This window comes from Actinia tenebrosa, unplaced genomic scaffold (assembly GCF_029948245.1).
Source record: "Actinia tenebrosa isolate PJP-AT-01 unplaced genomic scaffold, QUT_ActTen_1.0 PGA_scaffold4__44_contigs__length_22323623, whole genome shotgun sequence".
NCBI lineage: Eukaryota > Metazoa > Cnidaria > Anthozoa > Actiniaria > Actiniidae > Actinia > Actinia tenebrosa.
Window position 1 is genome coordinate 7,186,800 of NW_028292581.1, and position 12,336 is coordinate 7,199,135.

Sequence of the window (12,336 nt, forward strand, 5' to 3'; positions counted from 1 at the left end):
ATAGACTGTTGAAGCTGCAACAGTCCCTTTTTTCCCTTTTAACTCAATCAAGTCGAGTTTCCCCCTAACTCTCCACGACGCTTCAAACTTGTCCCAACTCCCCGCGCGACCAAAACAGGCAAAAAAATCAACGCGACTGAGTTAGGAGCTAGGGAAAGGAGAGACTGTTTTAACTGTTAAAACAGTATAAGAGGTTCAGCTTTTAGCCGGCATATGCTACTTTGTTGTTGAAATACGCCTTCCCGATATCCATTGTCACGAAATTAATTTAAGTGAATGCGAAAGTTGGTAACAATAAATAAAGTACTTCAATAAATTCAGACAACCAATTCAGAAATTTGTGAACATTTTGTGATTGCAGGAAAACACAGATCAACCGTGCTATCATCGTCACAACTTACAAATGAAAAATGCTGGAGCGAAAAATGCTTAAGGAGGCTGTCGTTAGAGCAATTAAAGAAGACCCGTGATGACTTTTGAAAGGAGTATCCGACTTATGCGCTCCAGCGCAAGATGATATTGAAGTGGTTTGACAAAAATCAACCTGAGAGAGGAAAGTTTGTATGTACGATATCTGGGTTGGAGGTGTGTTGGTCCGCATGGACTAAAGCACTGGGAATTACGGCTCGGAGATTTTATTATTTAAAGTCAGATTATTTAAAGGGAAGAAGAAGTGAAAAACATGGATCTTTTGCGAACACTTGAGAGTACTTTCTGACGAGACAGGTAAAGCAATCCATGCAGCTTCTCGGACAAGTAAATTAAGGAACTGACAATGTGACTAATGTGACTATGCCTAATACTACCACTGTGGCACTCACTTGCCCTCCATTGAATACCAAGAATGAAGTGACATTTATCAGGAAATGAGTAGGGCAATGGTGGCAATAGGAATGACTGTTTGTTTCTGTTTTTTTTGCTTACGAAAATACTACTACCTACATCCCTACCAAGCTTCCTGAGTGTCTGACTGCCGCCTGAGTAGGTGGTACACAATTAACTGATCTCATCACGTGGTACATAAATCTATCGCTGCGAGACGTGCATTCCAAAAGGACGTTTTCTTACTCTAGTGATTTTTATAGTACTGACCAAAGCACTGTTTGAATAAAGTTGACAAACTGCATGCTATATAAATATTTAAACGACTGAATGACTTTCTATGACTTTTTCACGAGCAATCATATTTACATCATCCAACTTCAATTACAAATATTTGCAAATATAAAAATATTCGAGATATTTAGCACGATACCGAGGATCTCCGGAATAAAATGTTCAAAAGTGCATTAAAGGAACGTCTTTGTTAGGAACGTCGTATATGGGACGTTATTTTAATGTGTTTGAATACATGAATTACCACCGACCACCTACTAATGCCTCTCAATCAAGTCTTGCTTGGGTCTCCTGTGTCCTCGCATTATCAAAGAAGGCTGGGCTCTACCCAGTTTACGCGAGGGAGATCTGGAGAATAAAAACAAAATGGCTGCCTTCGTGATAAAAAGTTAGGAGGATTTGACTTTAGAAAAGGCTCCAACAAAACCTTCTACCCTTCAATGGACCCAAGAGAATCTCCAGAAGTCCTCATAAGTGATGGAGATGGTCTGCTGTCTATGAATACATTTATGGAACGATCTAAAGCTGTGTGCTACATCAAACTACGAGATAAGTAAGTAATTTATTTATTCACGTAGACACACAGGAGCTTACAATAAAGTCTCGTTAGAACGTGCACGTGCTAAGAGATCGGCTGAGGTAACGTGGAAAATATTCAGTTTGACTCTAATTTATTTCAATTCTAGGTTGTTTTAAAATAGTTTGATATAGTAATTTGATAAGACGTTAAAATTGAATATATTTATGTTGATGAGCTAAAATAAGATCACTTCAATCTCTAGCTAGTTATTCTATATTTTTTGTCCTTGAACTAAGAGACCACGACAGGGAAAGAGGCAGTGAAAGAAGGGCTACGGTGGGACATTAAGGGATAGGGCAGCTCAGGATAGGATAGGGTGTCTTCAATGCAGGAAAAGTTGCTATGTATGATATTCTTCTCCTCAAAAACGCTGTGTCCAGTTAGCTGCATACACAAGTTGCATGGTGCTCAAAGTCAGTTGATACAGTACATGTACTTTCCTATTTTTTCAAAACCCACTTTTTGTTTCTATTTAAGGCGTGGCAGTGGATTCTACAGTACAGTGCGGATTAACCAGACTGAACGCCATGGTATATTCACCAATAACCATGTTTTATCAAACGAGATTGAGGCATACCAGGCAGAGGTCATCTTTGATTATGATAAATCATCATATGTAAATGAGCAGGTTAAAACAGTCAGTTTGAGACCAGATTTGATATTCAAGACAAATAAGGTTCGTTTGATTGTGATCTACCCAACAAGTCACTTGTTGTGGTTAGATACCATATACCTTCTCAGTTGTTATGGAGCCACCTTCAAAGTATATTGTGGTTTCAAAATTAAAGCATATAGTTCCAGATAACTAGGCTGTTTCTATCTCCCTCCTCCTGGGGCTATACTTTAGCAAGTAAACATTTCCTAACCCTTAAAAGAAATTCTAAAATATTTTTCATTGATTGCAAAGGACTTGGATTACTCCTTTATTGGGGTTCAAAAAGAAAACATTGAAGCTTTCCACCCTGGTGTTAACCCCATCCAATTCAAACCAGAACCTAAAATCAGTGGAGGAGATGAAGTCTTCATACTACAGCATCCTAAAGGAAGGCCACAAGAGTTCAGTCATGACAAGATTATGACAGTTATGCCTCCATTTGTGCTTTACAAAGCCGACACAGAGACTGGTTCCTCAGGAGCTCCTGTATTCTACAAGTTGAATTTGGTGGCAATACACCAAAAGGGGAGTGAAGAACAACAATACAACAAAGGAGTTTTGTGCAGTGAAGTACTGTCTCATCTGAACACAGGAAAATGTAAGGAAGTTTGAACCTCTGTTTTCTTCAAATAATTAAGTTTTTATGAGATTGTGAATTTGAAAAATTCTAAAATCCTCCAAATGAAAAAACCCTTATGTTGATCTAGGCTACACAAACAGATAACAATCCATAGGGATGTAGCAGCTGACGTAAAGGGGGCTACTAATGACCAACATTTTTGAAAATTTCCTTTTTTGCATTAAAGCTTGCTAAGCTAGCATATAATGAACCGACAAAGTAATGTTTGTTTGCTCATATTATTAGTGACTTTTATTATACTTTTGTTCAATAAATGAATGATCATAAAATTAATGCTTTTTATATTGTTACAAATTTTAGTACCAATATGTAACATATTTCTTTTTTATTTAGATACAAAGCCTACTGCATTTCCCATACAAGATAGTCAGGGGGAAGAAATTGATAAAGGTATGAAAATATTTTGGTTATTTAGAAATTAGTCCTTGAGCCCAAATGAGTTACATAGGCCCTGGGGTGAGAAGACTAAAATTGCTTTTCTCAAATTCAACTAATCGGTCAAATATATAGATGCAAAGTTTTTTAATTTTTGTTTTTCAAAGCTGGCAGTTTTGGCTACTAGTAGGTTATAACTTATAGCCTAGTAGTAGCTTATCCAATCAGAATGCAGTATTGATGGTAGACCAGCAATTGGATTTTACTTTTAAAAGTTAAGTCAAAATATAAGAATATCAGCTTTTGGAAAATTTCTAAAAATTAAAAAAGTTATGGAAAATGAAAGTTACACTTAACATAATGGCAAATAAAAACAGAAACTCATTAAAGTATATATTTTTTCCTCCAAAATTAATATTAGTTTATGAAAATTGGTCATGGCAGTCATAGAAAACATCAGTTTTGCTGGACAGTCTGTAGCCAATCTTCCTTTCCATTCATTCACAACAGTTGTCTGGCTTGAATGCATTAAATTTATGGGCATGGAAATGTTTCTTTAAGGAGAAGCTCAGGGGGGGATTCAGTGGTAGGCCCACGAGGCCACAGCCCACTCCTTTTAAGAAGTGATGTATTTTCTTTAAACATATTCATATTAGCATACATTCTTGAAGGTTTTTCTCAGGACGAAGTTTTCAGGCTCACCCTTTCTTCCAACCCACCCTTTCTTTGATTGCTGGATCTGCCCCTGAGGGAATATAAGATTTAAAATAGGAGCCTTGCATGCCTGGAGAAAACATTCTTTCACAGATGGTACCTTTATCTGCACATTGTTTTCACAGATAGTATACCAAGAAAAAGACAGAAAATGGAAGAGAATGTCTCTCATTCACCACCAGAAGGCGAGCTACAAGACCTTGCCAAAGAAATCATTTCAATTTGGAAACATCTTGGTAGGACGCTTGGACTGGATAACAGTAGCATACAAGAAATATCAAGAGACAACATAAACTATTCAGGGACAAGAGAAAAGGCCTTTCAGATGCTTTTGTCTTGGAAAGAATCAAGTCCTAACCCATCATATGATGCTCTGGGAAATGCTTTAATAATATTAGGAAAACGCAACCTTGCACACCGTTATTGTCATGTAATATGATGTAACAGCTTCATCTAGTTGGTTGAAACCTATGGTTTTTTAAACAACATATATTTATTGAAAAAAAGAGGATAGGAGATGACAAAGAATGAAAGATTAACCTATTCTCACTTTTGACCTGTATGAAATACAATCAGAAACCACAACCAACCAAATATTATTGATTTTTAATGTACTTTTACAAAAGCTACTATATGTAGTAAGGGTATTGTCTTAAACTAAAATAATACACTAACACAGTTTTTCTGGCCTTTGTCATTTTGAATTTCATTCACTGTTTTTTTCTTCTAATTTGATTGTAATGTGTTTATATCTATTCAACATTTTTCTTGTCATAGTATGTCTGTCTTTGGAAATATTCTTTTTGGAACAAATATACTCTCTGGACCTGGTATTTTTTATATGTTTTGTAAATTCTTAAAGTTTTATTTATCTCTACTTTATATTTTCCATGTATTTTATCTTACAACCACATTATGAGGTGAATATTTTTACCAGATGAAAATATTGTAGAAATGTTTTTCTGAGATCACGTTCAATACAAATATTTGTAACAATTTCCTTATATTTATTTTAGATCAAAACAAAAATAGAAAGTTTTAGAGTATATCAAAAAGGTTAAAATAGAAAGTAAAGAAATGTATTGAAATAAAAAATACTTTTTAAAGCAAAGGTTTTCCGTTTCTCGCTATGTAATGAAAGAAAAAAAAACGAACTAAGAATTATATTGCCCTATGTCTAAATTTTCAAATCAAGCCGCATTTACGCAATCGATTTCATTTATAGTTTGATGCCACCGCAAGCATTTCTTTCTCTATTGGGGTATATCTTGTTTCCGTGTCTGTTAATGCTTGGGTAATGAATGCAAGAGGCTGTCCATTTTAGAGTTACGCCTCACTAATTACCTTGTCACTTGCGCGATCACATTACAGTTAGCTCCTCTTCTGGGTTGTAGTACTTGAGTAATGGTGCGATTGAGAACATCTCCTTTATGGTTCGGTACGCCTTGACGTGTGTGGCTGTTCCACTGCCATGCTACGTCCTGACGGGTGAGCTGCCTTATTGGTTCGAGAACATCTGATAAGTTGGGCAAAAATAAAACGAGCGAGATTAGTTCACAAATCCGCATAGTCTTCGCACTGCCGCATTGACATCCCCTGGTGCTGGCATCATCGTTATAGCCTCGACTTTCTCTGGGTCTGCTTTAAGTCCCTGATTGGTCACTAAATGACGAAAGTATGTGATTTCTGTGCATGGGTGCTGTATGCTTTGCTTTATTCAACGTTGATGATACCCTAGTCCTCTGCATCTCTCGAGGAAAGTTGTAAGTTTACGGTCATGATCTTCTCGTGCTACATTGTTTACAGAGTAGGCGTGTTTCCTACGCCTTTGGACATACTGAATTACTGAGCAAAGGAAACACAAAGGGGCCATCTTCCGACAGACAGCCCCCGGGACTGAGAAGTCTCTGCCGACTCCTTCTCGCTCAACGTAAAGACGGAATACCTGGTTGTGTGCGACTATTTGTCTAACTTTATCGAAGTCAATTATCTTGGGGACACACGATGGTATCTAAAGTTATTAGGAAGCTAAAGGGCCACTTGGCCTGAGCGATGCGCGGCATTCTTGATTAAATGATGACTGAAAAAGGCCCTCAGATCCATCTTTAGTGCTACTGGCCCATCGCAACACTCCGTCAGAATCGATGGGTACAAGACTCAGCTTCCGGTTACCACGGGGTTTATCAAGCCCTAAGGTATCAATACGGAAACTACAAAAGAAACGAGGAGAAAGATAACACAAGCAAAGCAGGCACACTTCTACAACCAATCAACACGCAAAGGATCTAGAAGCACTAGAGCAAGGGGGACGTCGTGGGCATGCCCCCTTTGTCTAAACTAGAAGACGTGGGATAAGGCGTTGGTCAAAAGGAAGCTTGGCGACCAATCCTATGAAGTTAAGGCCAACAGCACATCATACAGAAGGAATCGCGTGGACTTAAAGAAGATGAAGGCAGGAAACGTAGATGAAGAGCCCCTAGTCACATCCAAGACAAAAGACACTGCCAGTACCTGAACCTGAAGACACAGCATTGCTGGTTTTCAATCATTCCCAAGGGAATGAAATAACAAAAGACATGGCGACCATGTTGGATGATATAGAAAAAGAGACTAATGACGAATCTTTTGTTGAATTCATTCATCATGGCGGCTGTGAAAAACATCAATTGCCAACATCAACGACTGGTTCAGCTTTTAGCCGGCATATGCTACTTTGTTGTTGAAATACGCCTTCTCGATATCCATTGTCACGAAATTCATTTAAGTGAATGCGAAAGTTGGTAACAATAAATAAAGTGCTTCAATAAATTCAGACAACCAATTCAGAAATTTGTGAACATTTTTGATTACAGGAAAACACAGATCAACCATGCTATCATCGTCACAACTTACAAATAAAAAATGCTGCAGCGAAAAATGCTTAAGGAGGCTGTCGTTAGAGCAATTAAAGAAGACCCGTGATGACTTTTGAAAGGAGTATCCGACTTATGCGCTCCAGCGCAAGATGATATTGAAGTGGTTTGACAAAAATCAACCTGAGAGAGGAAAGTTTGTATGTACGATATCTGGGTTGGAGGTGTGTTGGTCCGCATGGACTAAAGCACTGGGAATTACGGCTCGGAGATTTTATTATTTAAAGTCAGATTATTTAAAGGGAAGAAGAAGTGAAAAACATGGATCTTTTGCGAACACTTGAGAGTACTTTCTGACGAGACAGGTAAAGCAATCCATGCAGCTTCTCGGACAAGTAAATTAAGGAACTGACAATGTGACTAATGTGACTATGCCTAATACTACCACTGTGGCACTCACTTGCCCTCCATTGAATACCGAGAATGAAGTGACATTTATCAGGAAATGAGTAGGGCAATGGTGGCAAAAGGAATTATGACTGTTTGTTTTTTTCGGCTTGCAAAAATACCCAAGGTAAATTTCAAGTATTATCCACAGCAAAAAATAAATAAATAAAAACGTTTCATCGCATACTAATAAGATTACAAACTGAAAAACATTAAAAACTTTCCTCCTTTCTATCCCTTGTGACTCACTCTCCTCCTCGGTTAGCTCCAGTCTTCTGCTTACCAAGCTTCCTGAGTGTCTGACTGCCGCCTGAGTAGGTGGTACACCCTCAATAAACTGATCTCATCACATGGTACATAAATCTATCGCTGCGAGACGTGCATTCCAAAAGGACGTTTTCTTACTCTAGTGATTTTTATAGTACTGACCAAAGCACTGTTTGAATAAAGTTTACAAACTGCATGCTATATAAATATTTAAACGACCGAATGACTTTCTATGACTTTTTCACGAGCAATCATATTTACATCATCCAACTTCAATTACAAATATTTGCAAATATAAAAATATTCGAGATATTTAGCACGATACCGAGGATCTCCGGAATAAAATGTTCAAAAGTGCATTAAAGGAACGTCTTTGTTAGGAACGTCGTATATGGGACGTTATTTTAATGTGTTTGAATACATGAATTACCACCGACCACCTACTAATGCCTCTCAATCAAGTCTTGCTTGGGTCTCCTGTGTCCTCGCATTATCAAAGAAGGCTGGGCTCTACCCAGTTTACGCGAGGGAGATCTGGAGAATAAAAACAAAATGGCTGCCTTCGTGATAAAAAGTTAGGAGGATTTGACTTTAGAAAAGGCTCCAACAAAACCTACTACCCTTCAATGGACCCAAGAGAATCTCTAGAAGTCCTCATAAGTGATGGAGATGGTCTGATGTCTATGAATACATTTATGGAACGATCTAAAGCTGTGTGCTACATCAAACTACGAGATAAGTAAGTAATTCATTTATTCACGTAGACACACAGGAGCTTACAATAAAGTCTCGTTAGAACGTGCACGTGCTAAGAGATCGGCTGAGGTAACGTGGAAAATATTCAGTTTGACTCTAATTTATTTCAATTCTAGGTTGTTTTAAAATAGTATATATGATATGCTACCCCTCAAAAACGCTGTGTCAAGTTGTAGCTGCACACAAAAGTTGCACTGTGCTCAAAATCAGTTGATACAATACACGTACTTTCCCACTTCTTCAAAACCCACTTTTTGTTTCTATTTAAGGCGTGGGAGCGGATTCTACAGTACGGTGCTGATTAACCAGACTGAACGCCATGGTATATTCACGAATAACCATGTTTTATCAAGCGAGATGGAGGCACAGCAGGCAGAGGCCATCTTTGGTTACGATAGTGAAAATGAGCATGGTAAAAGAGTCAGTTTGAGTCCACATTTGATATTCAAGACAAATAAGGTTAGTTTGACTGTGATCTACCTAACAAATTACTTGTTGTGGTCAGATACGGTGTACCTTCTCAGTTGTTATGGAGCCACCTTCGTATGTGGTGGTATCAAAATAGTATATCAAAGCATATAGTTCCAGATGATATAACTAGGCTGTTTCTTTCTCCCTCCCCCTGAAGCTTTACTATAGCAAGTAAAAATTGCCTGACCGTTAAAAGAAATTCTAAAAAATGTTTTATTAATCGCAAAGGAATTGGATTACTCCTTTATTGGAGTTCAGAGAGAAAACATTGAAGATCTCAACCTTGGGATAATACCCATCCAATTCGAGCCAGTACCTAATATCAGTGAAGGAGATAAAGTCGTCATACTACAGCATCCTAAAGGAAGGTCAAAGGAGTTCAGTGATGACAAGATTATGAAAGTTGTGACTCCATTTGTGCTTTACAAAGCTGACACAGAGGCTGGTTCCTCAGGAGCTCCTGTATTCTATAAGTTGAATTTGGTGGCAATACACAGAAAGGGGTGTGAAGAAGAGAAATACAACGAAGGAGTTTTGTGCAGTGAAGTACTGTCTCATCTGAACAAAGGTACTTGCATACATTTGTATTTGCATACATTCTTGAAGGTTTTTCTCAGGACGAAGTTTTCAGGCTCATCCTTTCTTCCAACCCACCCTTTCTTTGCTTCCTGAATCTGACCCTGGATCTGAGGGTATATAAGATTTAAAATAGGAGCCATGCATGCCTAGAGAGAGAATTCATCCATGCATTCTTTCACAGATGGTACATTTATCTGCACATTGTTTTCACAGATGGTAAACCAAGAAAACAACAGAATATGGAAAAGAATGTCTCTCTTTCACCATCAGAAGGCGAGCTAGCAGATCTTGCCAAAGAAATCATTACAATTTGGAAACATCTTGGTAGGAAGCTTGGACTAGATAACAGTAGAATAGAAGAAATATCAAAAGACTACTCAGAGATAAGAGAACAGGCCTTCCAGATGCTTTTGTCTTGGAAAGAATCAAGTCCTAACCCATCATATGGTGTTCTGGGAAAAGCTTTAGAAGAGTTAGGAAAACTCAACCTTGCTCAAAGTATTGTCATATGTAATATGACGTAACAGCTTCATCTAGTTGGTTGAAACCTATGGTTTTTAAACAAGGTATATTTATTGAACAAATAAGGATTTTTCTAGGAAGATGAACCTATTCTCACTTTTGACCTGTATGAAATACGATCAGAAACCACAACCAACCAAATGTTATTGATTTTTAATGTACTTTTACTAAAGCTACTATAAGTAGCAAGGGTATTGTCTTAAACTAAAATAATACACTAACACAGTTTTTCTGGCCTTTGTCATTTTGAATTTCATTCACTGTTTTCTTTTTTCTAATTTGATTGTAATGTGTTTATATCTATTCAACATTTTTCTTGTCATAGTATGTCTGTTTTTGGAAATATTCTTTTTGGAACAAATATACTCTCTGGACCTGGTATTTTTTTATCTGTTTTGTAATTAATTCTTAAAGTCTTATTTATCTCTACTTATTTTCCATGTATTTTATCTTACAACCACATTATGAGGTGAATAGTTTACCAGATGAAAATATTGTAGAAATGTTTTTCTGAGATCACGTTCAATACAAATATTTGTAACAATTTCCTTATATTTATTTTAGATCAAAACAAAAATAGAAAGTTTTAGAGTATATCAAAAATGTTAAAATAGAAAGTAAAGATATGTATTGAAATAAAAAATACTTTTTAAAGCAAAGGTTTTCCGTTTCTCGCTATGTAATGAAAGAAAAAAAACGAACTAAGAATTATATTGCCCTATGTCTAAATTTTCAAATCAAGCCGCATTTACGCTATCGATTTCATTTATAGTTTGATGCCACCGCAAGCATTTCTTTCTTTATTGGGGTATATCTTGTTTCCGTGTCTGTTAATGCTCGGGTAACAAATGCAAGAGGCTGTCCATTTTAGAGTTACGCCGCACTAATTACCTTGTCACTTGCGCGATCACATTACAGTTAGCTTCTCTTCTGGGTTGTAGTACTTGAGTAATGGTGCGCTTGAGAACATGCTACGTCCTGACGGGTGAGCTGCCTTATTGGTTCGAGAACATCTGATAAGTTGGGCAAAAATAAAACGTGCGAGATTAGTTCACAAATCCGCATAGTCTTCGCACTGCCGCATTGACATCCTCTGGTGCTGGCATCATCGTTATAGCCTCGACTTTCTCTGGGTCTGCTTTAAGTCCCTGATTGATTGGTCACTAAGTGACGAAAGTATGTGATTTCTGTGCATCGGGTGCTGTATGCTTTGCTTTATTCAACTCTTATGATACCCTAGTCCTCTGCATCTCTCGAGGAAAGTTTGAAGTTTACGGTCATGATCTTCTCGTGCTACATTGTTTACAGAGTAGGCGTGTTTCCTACGCCTTTGGACATACTGAATTACTGAGCAAAGGAAACACTAAGGGGCCATCTTCCGACAGACAGACCCCGGGACTGAGAAGTCTCTGCTGACCCCTTCTCGCTCAACGGAAAGGCGGAATACCTGGTTGTGTGCGACTATTTGTCTACCTTTATCGAAGTCAATAATTTTGAGGATACACGATCGTATCTAAAGTTATTAGGAAGCTAAAGGGCCACTTCGCCTGAGCGATGCGCAGGCATTCTTGATTAAATGGTGACTGAAAATGGCCCTCAAGTTAGGACAACTTCAAGGCGCGGGTTTGCTGGCTGAGGAGTGGGACTTTGACATCCATGTACCAGTAGTCCTGGACACCAGCAGGCCATGGCTTTGCAGAATCAGCAGTGGAAAAAAACTCGATGGTCAAGATTCATTTTAGGTTTACTGGTTCATTGCAACACTCCGTCAGAATCTATGGGTGCAAGCCCAGCCCAACTCTTCTATTTGGTCCCAAGATTCAGCTTTCGGTTACCACAGGGTTTTTCAAGCCCTAAGGTATCAACACGGAAACCACAAAAGAAACGAGGAGAAAGATAACACAAGCAAAGCAGACACACTATTACAACCAATCAACACGCAAGATCAAGAGGCCCTAGAGCAAGGGGACGTTGTGGGCATGCCCCATTCATTCTAAACTAGAAGACGTGGGATATTAAAGGCGTTCGTCAAAAGGCAGCTTGGCAAACTCATCCTATGAAGTTAAGGCCAACAGCACATCATACAGAAGGAATCGCGTGGACCTAAAGAAGATGAAGGCAGGAAACTTAGATGAAGAGCCCGCAGTCACATCCAAGGACAAAAGACACTGCCAGTATCTGAACCTGAAGACAAAGCATTGCTGGTTTTCAATCATTCCCAAGGGAATGAAATGACAAAAGACATGGCGACCACGTTGGATGAAATTTAAGAGATTTGGTTTAATTCATTCATCATGGCGGCTGTGAAAAACATCAATTGCCAACATCAACGACTCTGCACTTCCAGCATCGCCCTTTATCT

The 12,336-nt window shown here is 38.2% G+C and overlaps 2 protein-coding genes across 2 annotated transcripts; both read left to right on the plus strand.

Moving 5' to 3' along the window:
• Nucleotides 1-1,470: 1,470 nt before the first annotated feature.
• On the plus strand, nt 1,471-5,129 carry LOC116293713 (uncharacterized). The gene is made up of 5 exons (XM_089036468.1): nt 1,471-1,669; nt 2,174-2,372; nt 2,604-2,949; nt 3,325-3,381; nt 4,206-5,129. The coding sequence occupies exons 1-5, from the start codon at nt 1,557-1,559 to the stop codon at nt 4,517-4,519; spliced, it is 1,029 nt and encodes a 342-aa protein (XP_088892594.1). The 5' UTR covers nt 1,471-1,556; the 3' UTR covers nt 4,520-5,129.
• A 3,057-nt stretch (nt 5,130-8,186) lies between these two features.
• Nucleotides 8,187-9,976, plus strand: LOC148906934 (uncharacterized). The gene is made up of 4 exons (XM_089036469.1): nt 8,187-8,385; nt 8,672-8,861; nt 9,102-9,441; nt 9,666-9,976. The coding sequence occupies exons 1-4, from the start codon at nt 8,273-8,275 to the stop codon at nt 9,974-9,976; spliced, it is 954 nt and encodes a 317-aa protein (XP_088892595.1). The 5' UTR covers nt 8,187-8,272.
• Nucleotides 9,977-12,336: the final 2,360 nt, after the last annotated feature.